At 49.4% G+C, this 27,101-nt stretch overlaps 1 protein-coding gene across 9 annotated transcripts in view; it reads right to left on the reverse strand.

Moving 5' to 3' along the window:
* Positions 1 to 27,101, reverse strand: part of KMT2C (lysine methyltransferase 2C) — a 573,154-nt gene that overhangs the window by 87,766 nt on the left and 458,287 nt on the right. For all 9 annotated transcript variants that reach the window (XM_063921867.1, XM_063921863.1, XM_063921864.1 and 6 more), the window contains 2 exons: positions 16,740 to 16,818; positions 16,201 to 16,264 (listed from right to left, as the gene is read on the reverse strand). In XM_063921867.1, the coding sequence (XP_063777937.1) occupies positions 16,201 to 16,264; positions 16,740 to 16,818 (143 nt within the window). The remainder of the gene's footprint in view (positions 1 to 16,200; positions 16,265 to 16,739; positions 16,819 to 27,101) is intronic.

Consider the following 27,101-nt stretch of genomic DNA (forward strand, 5'->3'; position numbering starts at 1 on the left):
AATATTCCCTGCACTTACCACAACCAGGTAACAACTGCTCTGGGTGGGCGTCCAGTGCCCCCTATGGATTCAAAGAAAAGGTTTTACCTGGTAAGTACCAAAATCCTATTTTCTTTTTCATCCACTAGGGGTCACTGGAGTACTCTTGGGACGTACCAATGTTTCCCCCGTGGACGGGAGAGCTATTTGGCACCTGTAACACTAAACGGGCAAAGCTAGATGCTGATGCCGCAAAAGTATCAAACTTATAAAAGCGCACAAACGTGTGCACTGACGACCATGTAGCCGCACGGCAAAGCTGTGTCGTAGAAGCTCCACGACCAGCTGCCCATGAAGTTCCCACAGAACGTGTGGAATGAGCTGTTACCGATGTAGGCGGCTGTAACCTAGCCTGAAGATAAGCCTGACGTATGGTCAGTTTTATCCATCTGGATAAGGTCTGCTTAGAGGCTGGCCAACCTCTCTTGGCAGCATCATAGAGAACAAACAATGTATCCGTCTTACGAACTGTAGACGTTCGGGATACATAAACGCGTAAAGCGCGTACCACATCCAGAGTTTCAGAATGTCCTGTCAACACAGGAACTACTATTGGTTGGTTGATGTGAAAAGATGACACTACTTTTGGTAAGAAAGCGGGATTCGTCCGAAGTTCCGCTCTGTCATCATGAAACACCAAATACGGTGGCTTGCATGACAAGGCACCCATATCTGAAACCCGCCTTGCCGAAGCCAAGGCTAGGAGAAAAATCGTTTTCCAAGTGAGAAACTTAATATCCACTTCTTGTAAGGGTTCAAAATATGAAGACTGTAAAAAATCTAACACCAGATTCAAGTCCCATGGCGCAGTAGGTGGAGTGAATGGAGGTTGTACTCTGAGGACACCCTGCATAAAGGTGTGTACCGACGGTAATAGAGCCAATCTTCTTTGAAAGTAAATTGACAAAGCAGATATCTGCACCTTTAGTGTAGATAAACGTAGACCTCCGTCTAACCCCATCTGTAGAAATTACAAAAGACGGGATAACTTGAAAGAAGATGTCGGAACCTTCCGAGCTTCACACCAACCTATATAGGCACGCCAAATTCTGTAATAATGAGCTGCCGTAACTGGCTTCCTAGCTCGTAACATGGTTGGAATGACTGATTCTGGAATGCCCTCTTTCCTTAAGAGGGCGGTCTCAACAGCCACCCCGTCAAACGCAGCCGCGCTAAATCGGGGTAAAGGAACGGACCCTGTTGTAACAGATCCGGACGTAGTGGGAGCGGCCAAAAATCGTCTGCGAGTAATCCGCGAAGATCTGAGAACCAAGCTCTCCGTGGCCAATGAGGCGCCACTAGTATGACTGTGACGGACTCTCTTTTGATCCGTTTTAGCAATAGAGGGAGCAGCGGAAACGGTGGAAACAGATACACTAGACTGTATGGCCACCTGACTGTGAGAGCATCCACCACCACTGCCTCTGGATCTCTCGTTCTGGACACATACTGGGGCGTTTGATGATTGTGGCGAGATGCCATCAGATCCACCTGCGGTAACCCCACCTCTGGACCAGCATGTGAAACACTTCTGGATTTAATGCCCATTCTCCTGGATGAAAATCCCGACGACTGAGATAATCCGCCTCCCAGTTGTCCACTCCCGGAATGAACACTGCTGACAATATCACTTGGTGATATTCGGCCCAATTGAGGATTCGAGCTACTTCCCGCATTGCCATGCGGCTTCTCGTTCCGCCTTGTTTGTTGATGCATGCGACCGCCGTCGCATTGTCTGACTGCACCTGAACAGCTTGAGCCTGCAACAAGTGCACTGCTTGTCGCAAAGCATTGTAAATTGCCCAGAGTTCCAGGACATTTATAGACAGCAATCTTTCGTGATCCGCCCAGAGGCCCTGGAGCTGAAAATTTTGAACTACAGCTCCCCAACCTCTGAGACTTGCGTCTGCCGTGAGAATTATCCAATTCCAGGCGCCGAACCGTTTCCCTGCGGTTAGATTCTGTACTTTGAGCCACCAGAGTAGACACACTCTGGTCCTTGGAGACAACCTTACCCTGTGGTGAATCTGTAAATGCGAGCCCGACCACTGTGGGAGCACGTCCAGTTGAAAAGGACGTGAGTGAAGTCTTCCGAACTGAAGCGCTTCGAAAGCCGCCACCATTGTGCCTAAAAGGCGAATGCACAAATGAACCGATACCGTGCGTGGCTTGAGCACTAATTGTACCAGATGACGAATGACCTGTACTTTATGTTCGGGTAGGTAAATTCTTTGATCTACCGTATCGAGAACCATACCTAGGAATTGAAGTCGTTGAGACTGAACTAGATGCGATTTCTTGAAGTTGACAATCCAACCGGGGTGAACCAGTACATTGTATGTCAGCAATGCCTGTTGAAGGAGGATTTGTTGAGACGGAGCTTTGATGAGTAAGTCGTCCAAGTACGGAACTATTATCACTCCTAGGGATCTGAGATGAGCTATCATCACAGACATCACCTTGGTGAATACCCGAGGCGCTGACGAGAGGCCAAACGGTAGAGCCTGAAACTGGTAATGGTTCTGTCGTATTGCAAACTGCAAAAACCTTTGATGAGGAGGCCAAATCGGTGTAAGTACGCATCCTTGAGATCCAGCGCAATCATGAATTCCTGTGGCTCTAGACCTGCAATTACTGACCGTAGAGATTCCATCTTGAACCTGTAGTAAGTGACGTACTGATTGAGGCCCTTTAAGTTCAAAATTGGCCTGACCAAGCCATCCGGCTTCGGTACCAGAAACAGACTGGAGTAATAACCCTGACCCTGTTGGTGCACAGGGACCGGAACCAAAACTGCTGCGTCTAGCAGAGACTGAATGGCAGTCTGCAGAATCGCCCTCTTGCCGTCCGACAGAGGCAGTCCTGTCCTGAAAAACCGCATTGGCGGGAGACAGTCGAACTCTATTTTGTAACCTGTTAAAACTAAATTGCGGATCCACCCATCTGTGGACGTCTGGAGCCACGCCAACTGGAATGACTGAAGACGTACTCCCACAATAGGAGATCCGAGATGGGCTGGGAGCCCGTCATGCCACTGGCTTACCGGTGACTTTAGTATCCTGACGAGTGGTATTGGTTCGTTGGAAACCACGTCCCCGACCTCGTCTACCTGGTGTGGCCGTTCCCCTGCCACGCCCGCGAAAGGACTGAGGTGTAAAGGATTTGAACGCCGGTCCAGAATACCTTTTTCTAGGTACTGTTGGAGGAAATGGTAAGAAAACCGACTTTCCTCCCGTGGCCCCAGAAATCCATTTGTCCAATTCAGGACCGAATAACTTCTCGCCCTCGTACGGTAACGCTTCTATTCCTTTTTTGACCTCTGTCTCCGCTAGCCAAGAACGTAGCCAGAGCGCCCGCCGAGTTGCGACTAGCGACGATGAAAGGCGAGAAGTAAGCTGACAGACGTCAGTAGAAGCTGTACATAAATAGTCAGCCGCTTCCCAGATTTGATCAGCGAGAAGTATAAGATGATCATCAGTTAAGGCAGATCCGAGTTCTGTTATCCACACCATTAGGGCCTTAGTTACCCAGATGCCACTCAACCCAGGTCTTAGCAGCACTCCTGCTGCTGTATACATGGACTTCAGCATAACCTCTGTTTTACGATCCGAAGGGTCCTTGAGTGTAGTTGCAGCTGGTACTGGTATGGTTAATTTCTTTGTAAGTTTCGACACAGATGAATCCACCAACGGCGGATTCTCCCATGTAGCTGTCACAGACTCTGGAAACGGATAACTAGACCTAAATCTGTGAGGTACAGAAAACCGTTTATCCGGATTCTTCCTTGTTTCTAGTAACATTTTATTAAGAGATTCTGAAACAGGGAAACATATTGGAGTTCTCTGCCGTTTAGTAAAAACGACCTCATCATTTGTCAGAGGCTCCTCAGTTTCTGTAAAATTCAGAGACTGACGAACCGCTCTGATGAGATTATCAATGCCCGGGCTGTCAAAATTGTCACCCTCTGACTGCTGGTCTACTTCGCCCTCCTCACCCACATCTTGTACAGTGAGGTCTGGCGAAGAATCATCAGACAGTAACATAGCAGAAACCGGTAGTTTATAAGAAAAATGAAACTTATCCCCCTTAGTCAAAGAGGATCTGGACCTTTGGTAAGGCTGAGACCCCTCTGGTAGTTCTAGCGGTCTCACCCTAGATTCAGATCTTGCCGCCTCTCGCTCCTGCCGAGAGGCGGCCAACTCTGATTGCAATCCAGTTAAGACAACTGCTAATATAGCCCATGGTGGGTCCGGGGTTGAAATTAAATTTGAAACCAGAGCAGAAATTGTATTTGTTTCTGAATTTACAAAACATACTTTACATGTGGTAAATCCATCAGGTAATACACCCTTACAGACATGGCAGTAAAACTGCTTTTTAGACTTTGTTGGTGTTTTACTCATTATCAAAAAAATTCAGTAATTGTGGATCAAGTTCCACAAGCCTAGTCTCGGTGAGCACCGAAAAAACACTAAGGTACTCTGGGATATGGAGGGGAGGTATAGTCAAAGTTTAACTATTCAGTGCCTAGTTCCTGTGGAACCGTCCATATCCCAAGAGTACTCCAGTGACCCCTAGTGGATGAAAAAGAAAACTCATTAAGGAAGTCAGAAAATTACCCTAACATGCTCCGTTTATGTCAGCGTTCATGATTCCAACACAAGAAAAAGACTGGACAAAAATGATATAAATGGGTGAGTTGCAAGGCAAAAACTACTGCTAACCAAGAGGTACATAAAAGGCAATTTGTCAAAAATACAGTGTTGACCTCCAAGCCTCTTGGGCTACTGTTCAGTAGACTATCATGTCAACAAAGGAACTTTTTGAATGACGTGTTCCATTACATCTGGGGTAAAGATAACACAGCATTCCACTATAAAGGTGGTGTTAAAGGTGGCACAGCCAGTTATTACGTTTAAAGGGGAAAATTAATTTTTCACATAAGTGATAATAAGAATTTACTTACCGATAATTCTATTTCTCGTAGTCCGTAGTGGATGCTGGGAACTCCGTAAGGACCATGGGGAATAGCGGCTCCGCAGGAGACTGGGCACAAAAGTAAAGCTTTAGGACTACCTGGTGTGCACTGGCTCCTCCCCCTATGACCCTCCTCCAAGCCTCAGTTAGGATACTGTGCCCGGACGAGCGTACACAATAAGGAAGGATTTATGAATCCCGGGTAAGACTCATACCAGCCACACCAATCACACCGTACAACCTGTGATCTGAACCCAGTTAACAGCATGATAACAGAGGAGCCTCTGGATAGATGGCTCACAACAACAATAACCCGATTTAGTTAACAATAACTATGTACAAGTATTGCAGACAATCCGCACTTGGGATGGGCGCCCAGCATCCACTACGGACTACGAGAAATAGAATTATCGGTAAGTAAATTCTTATTTTCTCTGACGTCCTAGTGGATGCTGGGAACTCCGTAAGGACCATGGGGATTATACCAAAGCTCCCAAACGGGCGGGAGAGTGCGGATGACTCTGCAGCACCGAATGAGAGAACTCAAGGTCCTCCTCAGCCAGGGTATCAAATTTGTAGAATTTTGCAAACGTGTTTGCCCCTGACCAAGCAGCTGCTCGGCAAAGTTGTAAAGCCGAGACCCCTCGGGCAGCCGCCCAAGATGAGCCCACCTTCCTTGTGGAATGGGCTTTTACAGATTTTGGCTGTGGCAGGCCTGCCACAGAATGTGCAAGCTGAATTGTATTACAAATCCAACGAGCAATAGTCTGCTTAGAAGCAGGAGCACCCAACTTGTTGGGTGCATACAGGATAAACAGCGAGTCAGATTTTCTGACTCCAGCCGTCCAGGAAACATATATTTTCAGGGCCCTGACTATGTCCAACAACTTGGAGTCCTCCAAGTCACTAGTAGCCGCAGGTACCACAATAGGTTGGTTCAGATGAAACGCTGAAACCACCTTAGGGAGAAAATGAGGACGAGTCCTCAATTCCGCCCTGTCTGAATGGAAGATCAGATAAGGGCTTTTACAGGATAAAGCCGCCCATTCTGACACGCGCCTGGCCGAGGCCAGGGCCAACAGCATGACCACTTTCCGTGTGAGATATTTTAACTCCACAGATTCAAGTGGTTCAGACCATTGTGACTTTAGGAACCCCAAAACTACATTGAGATCCCAAGGTGCCACTGGAGGCACAAAAAGGAGGCTGTATATGCAGTACTCCTTTTACCAACGTCTGAACTTCAGGAACTGAAGCTAGTTCTTTCTTGAAGAAAATTGACAGGGCCGAAATTTGAACCTTAATGGACCCCAATTTTAGGCCCATAGACACTCCTGTTTGCAGGAAATGCAGGAATCGACCTAGTTGAAAATCCTCCATCGGGGCCTTACTGGCCTCGCACCACGCAACATATTTTCGCCAAATGCGGTGATAATGCTTTGCGGTTACATCCTTCCTGGCTTTGATCAGGGTAGGGATGACTTCATCCGGAATGCCTTTTTCCTTCAGGATCCGGCGTTCAACCGCCCTGCCGTCAAACGCAGCCGCGGTAAGTCTTGGAATAGACAGGGTCCTTGATGGAGCAGGTCCCTTCTTAGAGGTAGAGGCCACGGGTCCTCCGTGAGCATCTCTTGAAGTTCCGGGTACCAAGTCCTTCTTGGCCAATCCGGAGCCACGAGTATAGTTCTTACTCCCCTCCGTCTTATAATTCTCAGTACTTTTGGTAAGAGAGGAAGAGGAGGGAACACATACATTGACTGGTACACCCACGGTGTTACCAGAGCGTCCACAGCTATTGCCTGAGGGTCCCTTGACCTGGCGCAATACCTGTCCAATTTTTTGTTTAGGCGGGACGCCATCATGTCCACCTTTGGTTTTTCCCAACGGTTTACAATCATGTGGAAGACTTCTGCTGAGGAAGTCTGTTTCCCAGTTGTTCACTCCCGGAATGAACACTGCCGACAATGCTATCACATGATTTTCCGCCCAGCGAAAAATCCTTGCAGCTTCTGCCATTGCCCTCCTGCTTCTTGTGCCGCCCTGTCTATCTACGTGGGCGACTGCCGTGATGTTGTTCGACTGGATCAGCACCGGCTGACCTTAAAGCAGAGGTCTTGCTTGGCTTAGGGCATTGTAAATGGCCCTTAGCTCCAAGATATTTATGTGAAGTGATGTCTCCAGGCTTGACCACAAGCCCTGGAAATTTCTTCCCTGTGTGACTGCTCCCCAGCCTCGCAGGCTGGCATCCGTGGTCACCAGGACCCAGTCCTGAATGCCGAATCTGCGCCCTCTAGAAGATGAGCACTCTGCAACCACCACAGAAGAGACACCCTTGTCTTTGGTGACAGGGTTATCCGCTGATGCATCTGAAGATGCGATCCGGACCATTTTTCCAGCAGGTCCCACTGGAAAGTTCTTGCGTGGAATCTGCCGAATGGAATTGCTTCGTAGGAAGCCACCATTATTTCCCAGGACCCTTGTGCACTGATGCACTGACACTTGGCCTGGTTTTAGGAGGTTTCTGACTAGTTCGGATAACTCCCTGGCTTTCTCCTCCTGGAGAAACACCTTTTTCTGGACTGTGTCCAGGATCATCCTTAGGAATAGAAGACGTGCCTGAGTCCGCTTGTAAAGCCCCAGCGTCATGCTGAGGACTTGGCAGAAAACGGGAGAGGGCTTCTGTTCCTAGGAACTGGCTGTTTGCTGCAGCCTTTTTCCTCTCCCTCTGCCACGGGGCAGAAATGAGGAGCCTTTTGCCCGCTTGCCCAAAGGACTGCGCCTGATAATACGGCGTCTTCTTATGTTGAGAGGCTACCTGGGGTAAAAATGTGGATTCCCCAGCCGTTGCCGTGGCCACCAGGTCTGTTAGACCTACCCCAAATAACTCCTCCCTTTTATAAGGCGATACTTCCATATGCCTTTTGGAATCAGCATCACCTGACCACTGTCTTGTCCATAACCCTCTTCTGGCAGAAATGGACAGCGCACTTACTCTTGATGCCAGTCGGCAAATATCCCTCTGTGCATCACGCATATATAGAAATGCATCTTTTAAATGCTCTATAGTCAGTAATATACTGTCCCTATCTAGGGTATCAATATTGTCAGTCAGGGAATCCGACCAAGCCACCCCAGCACTGCACATCCAGGCTGAGGCGATTGCTGGTCGCAGTATCACACCCGTGTGAATGTATATACATTTTACTGCTTTCTGTCAGCAGGTTCCTTAAGGGCGGCTGTAGCCGGGGACGGCAGTGCCACCTGTTTAGACAAGCGTGTGAGCGCTTTATTCACCCTAGGGGGTGTTTCCCAACGTGCCCTATCCTCTGGCGGGAAGGGGTATGATGCTAATAACTTTTTAGGAATTAACAGTTTTTATCGGGGGAAACCCACGCATCATCACACACTTCATTTAATTCCTCAGATGCAGGAAAAACTACAGGCAGTTTTTTCTCACCCAACATAATACCCTTTTTAATGGTACTGGTATTATCAGAAATGTGTAAAAACATTTTCCAAAGCCTCAATCATGTAACGTGTGGCCCTACTGGAAGTCACATTCGTCTCTTATTCGTCGACACTGGAGTCAGTATCCGTGTCGGCGTCTGTATCTGCCATCTGCGGTAACGGGCGTTTTAGAGCCCCTGATGGCTTTTGAGACCCCTGGACAGGCACAGGCTGAGTCGCCGGCTGTCTCATGTCATCAATCTTTTGTAAAGAGCTGACACTGTCACATATTCCTTCCATAAGCTCATACACTCAGGTGTCGACTCCCTAGGGGGTGACATCTCTGTTACAGGCAATTTCTCCGCCTCCACATCATTTTCCTCCTCATACATGTCGACACAACGTACCGACACACAGCACACACACAGGGAATGCTCTGATAGAGGACAGGACCCCACTAGCCCTTTGGGGAGACAGAGGGAGAGTATGCCAGCACACACCAGAGCGCTATATATATACAGGGATAACCTTATATAAAAGTGTTTTCCCCTTATAGCTGCTGTATTGTTATACTGCGCCTAATTAGTGCCCCCCTCTCTTTTTTAACCCCTTTCTGTAGTGTAGTAACTGCAGGGGAGAGCCAGGGAGCTTCCATCCAACGGAGCTGTGAGAAAATGGCGCCAGTGTGCTGAGGAGATAGGCTCCGCCCCTTCTCGGCGGCCTTTTCTCCCGTTTTTCTGTGGAATCTGGCAGGGGTTAAAATTCATCCATATAGCCCTGGGGGCTATATGTGATGTATTTTCGCCAGCCAAGGTGTTTTTATTGCTGCTCAGGGCGCCCCCCCCTAGCGCCCTGCACCCTCAGTGACCGAAGTGTGCTGAGGAGCAATGGCGCACAGCTGCAGTGCTGTGCGCTACCTTGGTGAAGACAGGATGTCTTCTGCCGCCGATTTTCCGGACCTCTTCTTGCTTCTGGCTCTGTAAGGGGGCCGGCGGCGCGGCTCTGGGACCGGACTCCGAGGCTGGGCCTGTGTTCGGTCCCTCTGGAGCTAATGGTGTCCAGTAGCCTAAGAAGCCCAATCCACTCTGCACGCAGGTGAGTTCGCTTCTTCTCCCCTTAGTCCCTCGATGCAGTGAGCCTGTTGCCAGCAGGTCTCACTGAAAATAAAAAACCTAAAACTAAACTTTCACTAAGAAGCTCAGGAGAGCCCCTAGTGTGCACCCTTCTCGGTCGGGCACAAAAATCTAACTGAGGCTTGGAGGAGGGTCATAGGGGGAGGAGCCAGTGCACACCAGGTAGTCCTAAAGCTTTACTTTTGTGCCCAGTCTCCTGCGGAGCCGCTATTCCCCATGGTCCTTACGGAGTTCCCAGCATCCACTAGGACGTCAGAGAAATAGGTGTTGGAAAACTTTTGTTCTGCAACAAATGAAATGATCATTTATAAAACTATATGTTTACCCAGATTGTCTTGGTCTTATACTCAATATTGTTTGAAGGTCTGAAATATATAAAAGTGTGACTTATATGCAAAAACAGAACAATCAGAAAGGGGATGAAAACTTTCACGCCACTGTACCTTCAATAGCCAAAATGATGGGGTTACACACTTTAGCTAACAGTTTTCCTGCCTCATCCCAAAATCACCAATTTGGTAGAGGCCAAGCCAGATCACAGTATTTTAAAGTATCGCTAATAACCAGAGTGTTCGCAAATCAATTTTAAATACAAAAAAAAAAAAAGAATAAAGATAAGTGGTCTGTAATGTTTCTTGATAAGAATTCCTTCCCTATCCACATGGGATGCTAGAATTGCTGTAATGAAGGCCCAATATTTACTATAGAATGATATGTGGGTCAGAGATAAGAGAACAGATTATAGTTACGGTTTCACGGTCTTCAAATGTTTGGTATGTTAACGAATGACTTTCGATTTAGGGATTGTTAGTCTATCCAAACTAATATCCATACCACAGTGTATTATGGCATACATGTTATACGTTTTTGGAACAGAAAGGTAAATGTATATTTATAATAAAATAGGATTTTAATTACCTGCCGGTAAATCCTTTTCTCGTAGTCCATAAGGGATATTGGGAAATCAAGTACAATGGGGTACAGACGGGGTCCAAAGGAGCCAGTGCACTTTAAATTTCTTCAACTGGGTGTGCTGGCTCCTCCCTTCTATGCCCCCTCCCACAGGCAGTTATAGGTTAAAACGTGCCCGAAGGATAAAGGAAATATATGAGAGAAGGAAATATGATAACAAAGAGTGGTGAGATTTACATACCAGTACACCATTAACAAACAACAACGGCTGGCAACAGCTGAACAGGTAACCACATAACAAGAACCTACAGAAAAGTAAACGCACTGAGACGGGCGCCCAATTTCCTTTATGGACTACGAGAAAAGGATTTACCGGTAGGTAATTAAAATCCTATTTTCGCTAGCATCCATAAGGGATATTGGGGAATCTAGTACGATGGGGATGTCCCAAAGCTTCCAGAACGGGCGGGAATGTGTGCGGAGACTGCTGCAGCACCGTCTGCCAAACTGGATATCCTCTTTGGCCAGGGTATTAAACCTGTAGAACTTCACAAAAGTGTTCTTCCCCGACCAGGTAGCAGCTCGGCAAAGTTGTAAGGCCGAGACTCCACGGGCAGCCATCCAGGAAGAAACCACTGATCTCGTAGAGTGGGCCTTCAGAGACTTAGGAACAGGTAAGGCTGCAGACACAGAGGCCTGTTGGATAGTAAGCCTAATCCAACGAGCAATGGACTACTTTGAAGCAGGACAACCCTTTTTCTGTGCATCATAGAGCACGAACAAAGAATCCGTCTTTCTGATTGGAGCCGTTCTCTTGACTTAGATCTTCAAGGCTCGCACAGCAACCAATGCCTCCGGAGGAGCAGAAGCGCCAGAACTGGACGGAATCACAATAGGCTGATTCAAGTGAAACGCAGAGACCACCTTCGGCAGGAACTGCTGCCTAGTCCGGAGCTCTGCTCTGTCCTCATAAAAGACCAAGTACAGACTTTTACACGACAAGGACCCCAATTCTGAGACACGTTGAGCAGAAGCCAGGGCCAGTAACATCACCGTTTTCCACGTGAGGTACTTGTCTTCCACCGTCATCAGAGGTTCAAACCAGGAAGACTGTAGAAAATCCAACACTACATTCAGATCCCAGGGTGACGTAGGCGGCACAAAAGGAGGTTGGATGTATAGTACCCTTTGCAAGAATGACTGAACTTCTGTCAACACTGCCACTGGAAGAAAATGGAGAGGGCTGAAATCTGGACCTTAATTGAACCCAGAAGTAAGCCCTATTCCACACCTACCTGCAGGAAACGTAAGAAACATCCCAAGTGAAAATCAGCAGGTGGATATGTGCGCTCCTCGTACAACGAGACATATCTCCTCCAGATATGATAGTGTTTTCACATCACCGGTTTTCTTTCCTGAACCATGGTAGCAATAACCTTTTTGGAAAGGCCCTTGTGAGAGCTAGCATGTTCCGCTCAACCCCCACGCCGTCAATCGAAGTCACTAAGTCCGGGTAGACGAACGGTCTTGTTGAAGAAGATCGCTTCTTAGTGGTAGAGGCCAAGGGTCTTTGACGGACATGTCCAGAAGATCCGCGTACCACGCCCTCCAAGGCCAATTCAGAATTGCCTGTACTCTCTGATTTCTGATCCGCTCTAGCACCCTTGAGAGCAACGGAATCGGAGGAAACAGGTAGACCAGCCGATAAGGCCAAGGCGACGCCAGTGCATCCACCGCCCTCACCCGAGGGTCCCTGGTTCGCGAGCGATACCAGGGAAGTTTCCTGTGGAGACGAAAAGCCATCATGTCCATTTGCGGGCAGCCCCACCGGCTGATGACCTGCTGGAACACCTGCTGGTGGAGACCCCACGCTCCCGTGTGGAGATCGTGACGACTCAGGAAGTCCACTTCCCGGAATGAAGATTGCAGACATGGCTCTTGCATTTCTTTCCGCGCAGAGGAGTATCTTTGACACCTCTCGCATGCAGCCTCTGCTTTTTGTCCCTCATTGTCAATTGATGTATGCCACCTGTACCTGGATCGCATGATCCCTGAGCAGAGGAGAGGCCTGAAGCAGAGCATTGTAGATCGCCCGAAGTTCCAGAATGTTGATCGGAATGAGGCTTTCGTGGGTTGACCACCTCTGCCCTGGAACTACGCCCCTTGGGTGACAGCTCCCCATCCCTTTAGACTTCATCCGTCGTGAGGCGGGTCCAATCCTGAATCACGAAACTTCGGCCTTCCAGGAGATTGGAGGACTGTAGCCACCACAGGAGGGAAATCCTGCCCTGAGGTGACAGCCGAATCATCCATTGCATCTGTAGATTTGATCCGTACCACTTGCTTAGGAGATCCAACTGAAGTGTTCTGGCATGGAACCTCTCATACTGGATCGCCTCGTATGAGGCGACCATCTTTCACAACAATCTTATGCAAAGATGGACGGACACTTGAGTAGGTCAAAGCACCATGCGGACCATCTCCTGAAGTGTTCTCGCCTTGTCCTCTGGTAAGAACACCTTCTGGGGCACAGTATCCAACAACCACCCCAGGAACAGGAGCCTCTGAGTTGGCTCCAGGTGGGACTTCCGCAAGTTGAGAATCTACCCATGCTGTGACAGAAGTTGGATAGTGCGGTCGATATGAAGCAATAAAAGCTCCCTGGACCTTGCTTTTGTCAGAAGATCATCCAGGTAAGGGACAACATTGACCCCCTGGACCCGGAGTTGGAACATCATCTCCGCAGTCACCTTCGTGAATACCCCCGGGGCTGTAGACAGGCCGAAGGGCAGTGTCTGGAATTGGTAGCGATTGTCCAGCAGGTCAAACCGAAGGTACGCCTGATGAGGTGGCCAAACTGGAACATGGAGGTAGGCGTCCTTGATATCCAAGGAGACCATGAATTCCCATTCTTCCAGGCCCGCAATCTCTGCTTGCAGGGATTCCATTTTGAACTTAAACACTTTCAAATAAGGAATCAAGGATTTAAGAATCAAAATGGGCACCACAAACCGGTTTGAGTAAAACACCTTGCCGCGTTGCAGTATTGGTACTAGAACAATGACGTGGGACTGGACCAACTTTTGGATGGCCTGTTGCAACGTAACTTGCATATCCTCCAAAGCTGGTAAGCTTGATTTGAAAAATCGTTGGGGAGGAGTACTGTCGAACTCCAGCTTGTAGCCTTGAGAAACAAGATTGCTGACTCAGGTATCCTGGCAGGAAGTCTCCCAGACGCGGCTGAAGTGACGCAGTCGAGCCCCTTGTCGGAAGCAGAAGCGGTGGACTGGTCATGAAAGCTGGTGCTTGCAGGCTTTCTGGACTTACCTCTGGTGCCTCTAGTCACATTGGAGGCACCTGGAGGACTGGACAGATGGCCCCGGGTAGAAGCATCTCGCCGGCAGGGCCCCAGAGGGGAGAAACGTGGATTTCCCAGCCGTTACTTTGAAAATCCAGGTATCTAAATTAACCCCAAAAACCCATTACCTAGACCAGAGGGGAGAAACGTGGATTTCCCAGCCGTTACTTTGAAAATCCAGGTATCTAAATTAACCCCAAAAACCAATTCCCTAGACCAGAGGGGAGAAACGTGGATTTCCCAGCCGTTACTTTGAAAATCCAGGTATCTAAATTAACCCCAAAAACCCATTCCCTAGAAAGGGAGGGATTCCACACTACATTTGGATTCTGCGTCTGCAATCCACTGACGCAACCACAAGGCCCTGCGCGCCTACACTGCCATGGCAGAAGTCCTAGCATTAATGTTCCCCATTTCCTTGAGCAAATCACAGAGGACACGTGTAGTGTCCTGAATGTGTTTTAGAAGGGTCACCATAGTGACCAAGGGCATATCGCCCGAGAGGCCCCCCTGAAATTGAGTGGCCCAGGAATGAATGGCATGGGTCATCCAGCAACCCGCAATGACCGGCCTTTGTGATGCACCTGCTGCCATGTAAATAGATTGAGTGTAGTCTCTATCTTCCTATCCCCAGGATCCTTCATGGTAAAGGAACCCGAGGTAGGCAGCACCGCCTTTTTGGACAGGCGAGAGACTGATACATCAACCCCAGGGGGTTCCTCCTAAAATTTTCTACCTTCAGGAGCAAATGGGAAAGTGAGCAAAAAATTTCTAGACACTTGGAATTTTTTGTCTGGGTTTTTCCAGGCCAGCTTTGAATGTGTCATCTAACTCTGTAGAATCAGGGAAGTGACTTTAGGCTTGTTTTGTATAAAGAAAAACGACTGCTGTGACGCAGTGTCCTCTAGAGGGAGCTTTAATATGTCCCGTATAGACAGAATTAAGGGTTCAATACCCTGAGCAGAATTGGGATCCAAGTCATCCCCATCCTCCTGTATGTCATCATCTGTATCAGAGAGTAGAGCAGGTAACCCATGCTTCTGTGGACCTGCATGAGAGAGGAGAGGGGGGGGGTTGTGCTGCATCTACCCTAGCAGCTAAATCGGCCACAGCATGTTGTAGTAGCCGAGTCTTCTGTACATTAGCAGTGAGCTGGGATGACATGTCTGACGACATAGTTTTAAAAGACCCTAACCAGTGGGGCTCTGAACCCTTTCCCCCCAGCCCATTCACTGATTTGTGAAGACTGGCTGCATTGTTCACAGGAAACAGAATCAGTAGATAATGGAGAGAATCTGGTGTGGCATACACTGCACAGCTTGTGTTTACCCATGTTTCACAGTAAGCACAATAACATACACACAGACAGTTATATTGCAAGCCTGTCCTACTGTATGTGAGAGGGGGGACAGAGAGAAGGACACCAGAACACCCGTAGCTGTATACAGCCTCAGCAAGGCTGTCAGCTCACTATATCACAGAAAACACTAACATATCCTGTTTTAAAGAGGACCCACATAGTGTACCACAAGCTGCTTCCCACCTTTGCTACACCCTGTACCAGATAACTAGCGTGGCTGAGGAGTCAGGAAGCGCTGTGTGTGCTGAGAATGGCTGCAGTAAGCAGAGGAAGGCGCCAAAACGCCTCATGTCCCGCTCTGATGTAGCTCCGCCGCCTCCAGTCTACACGGGGGATCTTAGCGGGAGGGTCCCGTACGCCACGCTCGTAGTCAACTGCACCGTGAACGGGGCAACCCCCCTAGCGGGGACCCCGGTGTGTCCTGACCACCGATGTCACCTTCAGGCAGCGTTAGGGGTGTGCGGCATGCTGCGGCTGTGACAGCCAAGGTGCAGTACACCGCTGAACAACAACCCCTCAGGGAAGCGACTCTGCACCACATAAGGCTGGTGACCATCCCCCCTCCCTAACTCCCACGGTGCAGATATGCTGTTGCCCAAACAGCATACCGAAAATAACAGAAAAAATAAATTGAAGAAAACTCTCTGAATCTCAGAGCTGTGCATTCTCTCCTGAGGGTACTTTTTTCTAAACTGCCTGTGGGAGGGGGCATAGAGGGGAGGGGCCAGCACATTTAGTTGAAGAAATTTAAAGTGCACTGGCTCCTTTGGACCCCATCTATACCCCATCGTACTAGATTCCCCAATATCCCTTATGGATGCTAGAGAAATACATATTACTACCATGATAACGTGATTTATGTTAATTTCTACACTGATATTTTAGGTGTTTAATGTGGTAATAAATGGTATATAACATCTGAAAAAATAAAAGACAAACAACCACCAGGCTGAGATACGTATGTAAATACTTACTGACAAATCCTGGACCGAAGCTTGGAGGGTTGGGCCTAACCATTTGCGGTGGTATGGTTCCATCCTAAAAAGACAGTTGAAACGGTTAAGCATCATTTCACACTATAGGGGAAATTGATCAAATCTTGGCGAGAGATAAAGTACCAACCAATCAACTTCTTACTGTCATTTTACAGCCTGCGCAAGATTTAATTCTGTGATTAAAGAACCCAAAGAATAAACAAAAATAATTCAATAGTCCTAAAGCAGATTAGTCTCTTTTACAGAACTAAACTGTGATAGGACATTACATTTCTGCAGGACATTTACTACACCCTCCCACCCGACGTCAGGATCTTCATTGTCAGGATGCCGCTGCATCCCGACCAGTGGTATTTCATACGAACCAGTATTGAGGATCATAGCAACAAAAAGTGAATATTAATGTTTAGACAGAATTATCCTTTAAAATGAAGACTACAAAGATCACATTTATAAGAAAATTCTTTCCGTTAATTAAAAATATAATAATGATTTTTTATAGAAGTGTTCTACAGTACCTGTGAAATAGCTGGTGGAACAATATTCTGACCTTCAGTCGGCTGTGTGCCTGGTATTTGCTGTGCCATGAAAGGAAAGCTGCAGGACAGATATTGGAATATGCACTCATTTAGACATTTGATTTTTATGACTGCATAAAGCACATGACCTATTTAAAATGCATTATACATCTGCACACCACAAATTTATTCTATACATCCTCGTAAGGCTAGGGTCATATGGTCAATAGGGATTCTTAGTCCTGGTACACAGGTGATGAGCGACAGGCAGACACCCAAGCCTTTACTTGCGCCACCCAGGTGTTTCCTGTTTTATGACTTAACGGCCCTTTTCTTTGTGCTATGCCCCATTGGCCTCTAATTCCCTGCTTTAAGCTACACTGATCCTCAATTTCTACCCAGCTCTTATCAAATGAGTAAGTTGGAAGGCTAAGGGGTGTATTAGGTAAATAAGAAAGGTCTTAGAGAAAATAAGAATTTACTCACCGGTAATTCTATTTCTCGTAGTCCACAGTGGATGCTGGGGACTCCGTAAGGACCATGGGGAATAGACGGGCTCCGCAGAAGACTGGGCACTCTAAAGAAAGATTCAGTACTATCTGGTGTGTACTGGCTCCTCCCTCTATGCCCCTCCTCCAGACCTCAGTTAAGGAAACTGTGCCCGGAAGAGCTGACATTACAAGGAAAGGATTTTGGAATCCAGGGTAAGACTCATACCAGCCACACCAATCACACTGTACAACTTAACAGTATGAACAACAACTGAGCATCACTCAACCGATGCTACATAACCATAACCCTTTGTTAAGCAATAACTATATACACGTATTGCAGAAAGTCCGCACTTGGGACCGGCGCCCAGCATCCACTACGGACTACGAGAAATAGAATTACCGGTGAGTAAATTCTTATTTTCTCTAACGTCCTAGTGGATGCTGGGGACTCCGTAAGGACCATGGGGATTATACCAAAGCTCCCAAACGGGCGGGAGAGTGCGGATGACTCTGCAGCACCGAATGGGCAAACACAAGGTCCTCAGCAGCCAGGGTATCAAACCTGTAGAATTTTGCAAAAAAGTGTTTGAACCCGACCAAGTAGCAGCTCGGCAAAGCTGTAATGCAGAGACCCCTCGGGCAGCCGCCCAAAAGAGCCCACTTTCCTTGTAGAATGGGCTTTCACTGATTTCGGCTGCGGCAATCCCGCCGCAGAATGAGCCTGCTGAATCGTGTTACAGATCCAGCGAGCAATAGTTTGCTGTGAAGCAGGAGCACCCAGCTTGTTGGATGCATACAGGATAAACAGCGAGTCAGTCTTCCTGACTCCAGCCGTTCTGGTTACATAAATCTTCAAAGCCCGGACTACGTCCAGCAACTTGGGAGTCCTCCAAGTCACGAGTAGCCGCAGGCACCACAATAGGTTGGTTCAAATGAAAAGATGACACCACCTTTGGCAGAAACTGCGGACGAGTCCGCAATTCTGCCCTGTCCATATGGAAAACCAGATAGGGGCTTTTACATGACAAAGCCGCCAATTCTGACACACGCCTAGCTGAAGCTAAAGCCAACAGCATGACCACTTTCCACGTGAGATACTTTAGTTCCACGGTCTTAAGTGGCTCAAACCAGTGGGATTTCAGGAAATCCAACACCACGTTAAGATCCCAAGGTGCCACTGGTGGCACAAAAGGGGGCTGAATATGCAGCACTCCCTTAACAAACGTCTGAACCTCAGGCAGTGAAGCCAGTTCTTTTTGACAGAAGATGGATAGGGCCGAAATCTGGACCTTTATGGACTCTAACTTTAGGCCCATAGTCACACCTGACTGTAGGAAGTGCAGGAATCGACCCAGCTGGAATTCCTCTGTAGGGGCCTTCCTGGCCTCACACCAAGCAACATATTTTCGCCATATACGGTGATAATGCTTTGCCGTCACGTCCTTCCTAGCCCTTATCAGCGTAGGAATAACTTCATCCGGAATCCCTTTTTCTGCTAGGATTCGGCGTTCAACCGCCATGCCGTCAAACGCAGCCACGGTAAGTCTTGGAACAGACAGGGCCCCTGTTGCAACAGGTCCTGTCTGAGAGGCAGAGGCCATGGTTCCTCTGTGAGCATTTCTTGCAGTTCCGGGTACCAAGTCCTTCTTGGCCAGTCCGGAATAATGAGTATTGTTTTCACTCTTCTTTTCCTTACGATTCTCAGTACCTTGGGTATGAGAGGAAGAGGAGGGAACACATAGACCGACTGGAACACCCACGGTGTTACCAGTGCGTCCACAGCTATCGCCTGAGGGTCCCTTGACCTGGCGCAATACCTTTTTAGCTTTTTGTTGAGGCGGGACGCCATCATGTCCACCTGTGGCAGTTCCCACCGACTTGCAATCTGCGTGAAGACTTCTTGATGAAATCCCCACTCTCCCGGGTGGAGGTCGTGCCTGCTGAGGAAGTCTGCTTCCCAGTTGTCCACTCCCGGAATGAACACTGCTGACAGCGCTTGCACGTAATTCTCCGCCCAACGAAGAATCCTGGTGGCTTCCGCCATCGCCACTCTGCTTCTTGTGCCGCCCTGGCGGTTTACATGAGCCACTGCGGTGATGTTGTCTGACTGAATCAGCACCGGTCGGTTGCGAAGCAGAGGCTCTGCTTGACTCAGGGCGTTGTATATGGCCCTTAGTTCCAGGATATTTATGTGCAGACAAGCCTCCTGACTTGACCACAACCCTTGGAAGTTTCTTCCCTGAGTGACTGCCCCCCATCCTCGGAGGCTCACATCCGTGGTCACCAGGACCCAAGTCCTGTATGCCGAACCTGCGGCCCTCGAGAAGGTGAGCACTCTGCAGCCACCACAGAAGAGACACCCTGGCCCTGGGGGACAGGGTGACCAGCCGATGCATCTGAAGATGCGATCCGGACCACTTGTCCAACAGATCCCACTGAAAGATCCTCGCATGGAACCTGCCGAAGGGAATGGCTTCGTATGATGCCACCATCTTTCCCAGGACTCGCGTGCAGTGATGCACCGACACCTGTTTCGGTTTTAAGAGGTCTCTGACTAGAGTCACGAGCTCCTGAGCCTTCTCTGCCGGGAGAAACACCTTCTTCTGGTCTGTGTCCAGAATCATGCCCAGAAAGGGCAGACGCGTCGTAGGAATCAGCTGCGATTTTCGGATATTCAGAATCCAGCCGTGCTGTTGCAACACTTCCTGAGAGTGTGCTACGCTGATCAGCAACTGCTTTCTGGACCTCGCCTTTATGAGATCATCGTCCAAGTACGGGATAATTGTGAATCCTTGCTTTCTCAGGAGCACCATCATTTCCGCCATTACCTTGGTAAATATTCTCGGTGCCGTGGAGCCCAAACGGCAACGTCTGGAATTGGTAATGACAGTCCTGTACCACAAATCTGAGGTACTCCTGATGAGGTGGATAAATGGGGACATGCAAGTAAGCATCCTTGATATCCAGAGACACCATAAAATCCCCCTCTTCCAGGCTTGCAATGACCGCTCTGAGCGATTCCATTTTGAACTTGAATTTCTTAAGATAAATGTTCAGGGATTTTAAATTCAAGATGGGTCTGACCGAACCGTCCGGTTTCGGTACTACAAACATAGTGGAATAGTAACCCCTTCCCTGTTGAAGGAGAGGAACCTTTACAACCACCTGCTGGAGGTATAACTTGTGAATTGCTGCCAGCACTACCTCCCTTTCCATGGGGGAAGCTGGCAAGGCCGATTTTAGGTAACGGTGAGGGGGCGTCACCTCGAATTCCAGTTTGTATCCCTGAGACACAACTTGTATAGCCCAAGGATCCACCCGTGAGCGAACCCACTGGTGGCTGAAATGTCGGAGACGCGCCCCCACGGCTCCTGGCTCCGCTGTGGAGCCCCAGCGTCATGCGGTTGATTTAGTGGAAGCCGGGGAGGGCTTTTGTTCCTGGGAACTAGCTGCGTGGTGCAGCCTCTTTCCTCTACCCCTGCCTCTGGCAAGAAAGGATGCACCTCTGACTTTCTTGCTCTTTTGCGAACGAAAGGACTGCATTTGGTAATACGGTGCTTTCTTAGGCTGTGGCGGGACATAAGGCAAAAAATTTGACTTCCCAGCCGTAGCTGTGGAAACTAGGTCTGAGAGACCGTCCCCAAATAATTCCTCACCCTTATAAGGTAAAACCTCCATGTGTTTTTTTAGAGTCGGTATCCAGGCCGAAGCAATTGCTGGCCTCAGCAGCGTACCAGAATGTGTGTAAACAGACTTCAGGTTAGCTTCCTGCTTTCTATCCGCAGGATCCTTTAGGGCGGCCGTATCCTGAGACGGCAGGGCCACCTTCTTAGATAAGCGTGTCAACGCTTTGTCTACCCTGGGGGAGGATTCCCAGCGTAACCTGTCCGTTGGCGAGAAAGGATACGCCATCAGCAATCTCTTGGAAATTACTACCTTCCTATCAGGGGAATCCCACGCTTTTTCACATAATTCATTCAATTCATGTGACGGGGGAAAAGCCACTTCTTGCTTTTTCTCCCCATACATATAAATCCTCTTGTCAGGGACAGGATTTTCCTCAGAAATGTGTAACACATCCTTCATTGCCACAATCATGCAGCGGATGGCTTTAGTCCTTTTAGGCTGCAACTTTGCATCATCGTCATCGACACTGGAATCAGATTCCGTGTCGACGTCTGTGTCAACTAACTGGGATATTGGGCGCTTTTGAGACCATGACGGCCTCTGCGCTGTGGGAGCAGGCATGGGTTGAGACCCCGATTGTCCCAAGGCTACAGCTTTATCCAATCTGTTATGTAAGGAGCTTACATTATCATTTAACACCTTCCACATATCCATCCAATCAGGTGTCGGCCCCGTCGGTGGCGACACCACATCTATTTGCACTTGATCTGCCTCCACGTATCCTTCCTCATCAAACATGTCGACACAGGCGTACCGACACACCGCACACATACAGGGAACGCTCTGACTGAGGACAGGACCCCACAAAGGCTTTTGGGGAGACAGAGAGAGAGTATGCCAGCACACACCCCAGCGCTATATAACCCAGGGATTACACTGTACCTTAGTGTTTACCCAGTAGCTGCTGTTTTTATATATATATATATATATATATATATATATATATATATCAGGATTTTGGTACTTACCGATAAATCCCTTTCTCCGATTCCACAGGGGCCACTGGAGCGTAGTTACAATGGGGAATAGTAGGCAGTAATTGGGAGCTGGCACTTTAAAAAACTCTAACCCTGTGGCTAGCTCCTCCCCTACTATCTCCCCTCCAAGCCAGTCTACGTAAAACTGTGCCCAAGGAGAGCTGTAATAAAGAAAACCTTAAGGTAGAGGAGGTTATTGACGTCTAGTCAACCAGGATAACCCAAACTAACCCTGGAATAGAACCTAACAATAAACAGGTTAACCTGAACTCAACAAGCGGTCATTTATTGAACCGCAAACCGTTAAGCAAAAAACAACAAGGAGGAACAGCGCTGGGCGGGCGTCCAGTGGCCCCTGTGGAATCGGAGAAAGGGATTTATCGGTAAGTACCAAAATCCTGATTTCTCCTTCATCCACTAGGGGCCACTGGAGCGTAGTTACAATGGGGACGTCCCAGAGCTCCCAGAACGGGTGGGAGAGCGCTGAGAGTCCTGTAAAACCGCTCGGCCAAACTGAGATGCAGAGGCCGCAAAAGTGTCAAACTTGTAGAATTTGACAAACGTATGACGGCCGGACCAAGTGGCCGCCCGACATAAAGTAGTCATAGAGACCCCCCGGGCAGCCGCCCAAGAAGGTCCCACAGAGCGTGTGGAGTGTGCTGAAATGGAAGACGGAGGTTCCCGAGAAGCCGCCAAATAAGCTTGTCTGATGGTCAGTCGAATCCATCGAGACAAGGTTTGCTTAGAGGCCGGCCAACCACGGCGGGCAGCGTCGTACAGAACAAATAAGGAATCAGACTTCCGAATAGCTGAAGTCCTATCTACATAGATCTTGAGCGCTCTTACAACGTCCAATGATCTCGCATCCGGAGAGTCCCCCGAGAGGGCCGGGACGACAAGCGGCTGATTGATGTGAAAATTAGACACCACTTTAGGTAGAAAGGACATACGAGTACGAAGCTCGGCCCTATCCGCATGAAACACCAGGTAAGGAGACCTGCAAGAGAGAGCCCCCAGTTCCGACACCCGTCTAGCTGAAGCCAGCGCCAGGAGAAGAACCACCTTCCAGGTGAGATATTTTATCTCTACTGATTCCAGGGGCTCAAACAATGAAAACTGCAGAAAAGACAGGACAAGACTGAGGTCCCATGGCGCTGTCGGAGGACGGAAGGGAGGCTGTATTCGAAGAACCCCTTGAAAGAAGGTCTGAACCTCAGACAGCAAGGCTAACCTTTTCTGGAAGTAAACCGAAAGAGCAGAGACCTGCACTTTTAGTGAGCCCAGTCTTAGGCCTGCTGAAAAACCCGCCTGCAAAAAACGGAGAAGACGGGCTAAGCTATACACGGAAGGAGAAAATTCTCGGCGTTCACACCATGCTACATAAGCCTTCCAAATGCGGTAGTAGTGAGAAGATGTAACTGACTTTCTAGCCTGAAGCATAGTAGGTATAACTGTACGAAGAATCCCCTTCCTTGTCAAGATGGCTTTCTCAACAGCCACGCCGTCAAACGTAGCCTGCGTAAGTCTGGATAAAGAAAAGGACCCTGTTGTAGAAGGTCGTCTCGTAGTGGTAGGGTCCAAGGCTCGGCCACCGACAACAGATGTAGAGTGGAGTACCAAACCCTGCGTGGCCAATCCGGAGCCACTAGGAGAACCAGAGCGTCTTCCCTCTTGATGCGTTGCAGAACCTTCGGCAACAGCGGGAAAGAGGGAAAGAGGTAGACGAACCGGAAATTCCAAAGAGCCGTGAGGGCATCCACGGCCGCCGCCGCCGGGTCCCTTGTCCGAGAGTAATAAAGAGGCAACTGATGGTTCAGGCGGGATGCCATGAGGTCAATCTGTGGTTTTCCCCACCAACGTACCAGTTGCCAAAACACCTGGGGATGTAGCGACCACTCTCCCGGGTGCATGTCCTGTCGGCTTAGATAGTCGGCTTCCCAATTGTCCACTCCCGGAATGAATATTGCCGAGAAGGACAGAGCATACTTCTCCGCCCAGAGAAGGATTTTGGTGACTTCCCTCATTGCTGCGCGGCTGCGAGTGCCGCCCTGACGGTTGATGTACGCTACTGCCGTGGCGTTGTTGGACTGAACTCTGACCGCTCGACCTCGCAGGAGGTGATGTGCCTGCAGCAGGGCGTTGTACACCGCCCTTAGTTCGAGAATGTTTATGGGGAGAGCGGATTCGTGGATTGACCAGCGCCCCTGAAACTGATGTCCCAGGGTCACTGCCCCCCAGCCTCACAGACTGGCGTCCGTGGTGAGGAGAGTCCAATCCCATATGCCGAACCGTCTTCCTTCCAACAGATGGGTCGACTGGAGCCACCAGAGCAGCGATGACCGTGCCTTTGGAGATAGCGTCACCCGCTGATGAAGGAACAGATGAGATCCTGACCACTGATTTAGAAGACACAGCTGAAACGGTCGAGAGTGGAAGCGACCGTACAGAAGAGCTTCGAACGCTGCTACCATCTTTCCCAGCAGGCGAATGCACAGATATACTGACACCCGACGGTGCTGAATGACCAATCTTACCAGTGTCTGCAGAGACAGTATCTTGTCCCGCGGAAGGAAAACCCTCTGATGGACTGTGTCGAGAATCATTCCCAGAAACAACAGCCGTTGTGAGGGGCATAAGTGAGACTTCGGAAAATTCAGGACCCACCCGTGTCGGATCAGAAGGTCCTGTGTCATCCGGATATTCTGAAGTAACCCTTCTGCTGAGCTTGCTTTTATTAGCAGATCGTCCAGATAGGGAACAATTGCCACACCCTGCTTCCGAAGTAGGGCCATCATGACCGCCATGACCTTTGTGAACACTCTGGGAGCAGAAGAGAGACCGAAAGGAAGGGCCTGGAACTGTAAATGAGCGTCCTGTATTGCGAACCGGAGAAAAGCCTGATGAGGAGGCCAAATGGGAACATGTAAGTATGCGTCCTTGATGTCTAAGGATGCCAGAAACTCGTCTTTTTCCAACCCCGCAATAACAGACTGGAGGGACTCCATCTTGAACTTGAATACCTTCAAATACGGATTGAGATCTTTCAAGTTCAGGATTGGTCTGACTGAGCCGTCCGGCTTCGGTACTAGAAACAGGCTTGAGTAATAGCCCTGTTTCCGATGATGCGAGGGAACAGGGATCACAACCCTTGCAGACAGAAGCTTCTGGACCGCGGCTTGTAAGGCAACTCCCCGGTTGTCGGAAACTGGCAAACCCGTGGTAAAGAACCGCTGGGGTGGTTGTTCCTGAAAAACGAGCTTGTAACCGCAAGTGATGAGATCCCGCACCCAAGCATCTGGGCAGGACTGTATCCAGACCTCCTTGAAATCCCACAAACGAGCTCCCACCCTGTGATCTCCCAGGTGGGAGGGAGGCCCGTCATGTGGTGGCAGTGGCAGAAGACTTAACGTCTGACTGGGCTGAGGCTGCGGAACCTCTACCCCTGCCGCCGCCTCTACCTCTATGGCCACGGAAGGTAGAAGCTCCACCCCTGGCCTGTCCTCGAAACCTGGAAGGGGCACGAAAGGATCGAAAAGAGGGACCCCTATATGGTCTGCGAGCGGCTGGAACAGCAGAAGGAAGATAAGCCGACCTACCCCCCGTGGCCGTAGAGATCCAGGCATCCAGATCCTTACCAAACAGATACTCACCCGTAAAGGGCAACGCCTCTGCCGCCCTTTTGGATTCCGTATCCGCATGCCAATGCCGGAGCCATAGCGCTCTGCGGGCCGCAATTGTTAAAGCGGAAATTCTAGCTCCGAGAACACCTATGTCCTTGGACGCTTCGCAAAGATAAAGGGCTGATTCACGGATGTGTTCTGCCCACTCTATCAATTGATCCGCCGGTAATTCGTCACGAATTCCAGAGGACAATTGTTCCGCCCAAGCTTTGATCGCCTTGATGACCCAACAACCTACCTGCGCCGGGCGATGTAAAACCCCTGCCGCAGAGTAAATATTCTTTAAGGTAGACTCCAACTTCCTATCTGACGCCTGCTTAAGTGAAGTTGCCCCCGGAACAGGCAGGACCGTCTTTTTGGACAGATGAGACACCGAAGGATCCACGATCGGAGAGGACTCATAGCGCGTTCTGCTACCTGCGGGAAAAGGATAGGAAGACAACATTTTTCTTGATACCTGAAATTTCGCGTCTGGATGCTTCCAGGCTGTTGTTATAAGCGCATCCAGCTCCTCCGAAACTGGAAGTCACCGGCAGATATTGGTCGTTGCCAAACCTTGAAGGGCGTAAGGTGTCTTCCGTCTCCTCCACCTGTAAGACTGAGCGAATAGCAGTAATAAGAGCCTCTATACCCTGAGCTACTGGTTCAGAGTCCTCATATACCTGATCGTCCGTATCCTGGATATCCACATCCTGTATATCCTGTACATCTAACCCCGCCTCATCTAATTGAGGCATATCATCATCAAAGTCCTGTAACACAGAGGCTAGCAATCTCTTTTTTGCAGCCTGTTGGGGGGGGGGGCTAAAGGACGGGGCTTGGGAAGGGATTACAGCCCTGGAAAGCCCTTCCACTGACTTTGCCAATGAGACTGCCCATGCAGGTTCTGGCGCCGGTACTGGGACAAGCTGTCGGAACCGGGCCGCCTCTCTATCTTCCCGAGAGGCTTTAAGTTCCCCAGTCAGCAGGGACATCACCTCTGTGAGTTGTGTCGTCCATGTAGGGGCGCTCTGGGGTTCTGAGGAGGGCTGAGCCGATGGCTGTGACTCCTCACCTAAAACCTGACCCTGCTTTTGTGTTGCCTTGGAGCCTTTGGTGGCCATGGCAGCACCTAAACTTGATACCCTTCCCCCACAGGAAAACAGCTATAGGCAGAATGGGAGGGAGGGGAGGGAAGCAGGGAAAAGAATGTAGCCACAGCAGCCCGATCTGTCCTGCACGATACTGTGTGCAGTGACAGGCTGAAATAAACAAATAGTGTACCTGCAGTGCCCCCGAGTGCCCCCCTTCCCCACTGTAACTGCTCGTTGTGGCCTCCGTCCCGCGCTGCTGCAGACAGGAAAATGACGGGTCCCCAGCGCGCTCTACTTCCGGGCGCGCAGAGCGGGACTAAGCCCCGCCCCCTCCTCGACGGCGCCAAATTCAAAACTGCTGTGTCTTATGCCGGATCCCTGTAGCGGCTCTGTGAGCCGCGCTGGCGGGGATCCGAGCAGGGAGGAGGGCGGGCGGCTGGCGGGCGGGAGC

Source organism: Pseudophryne corroboree, chromosome 5 (genome assembly GCF_028390025.1).
Source record: "Pseudophryne corroboree isolate aPseCor3 chromosome 5, aPseCor3.hap2, whole genome shotgun sequence".
NCBI lineage: Eukaryota > Metazoa > Chordata > Amphibia > Anura > Myobatrachidae > Pseudophryne > Pseudophryne corroboree.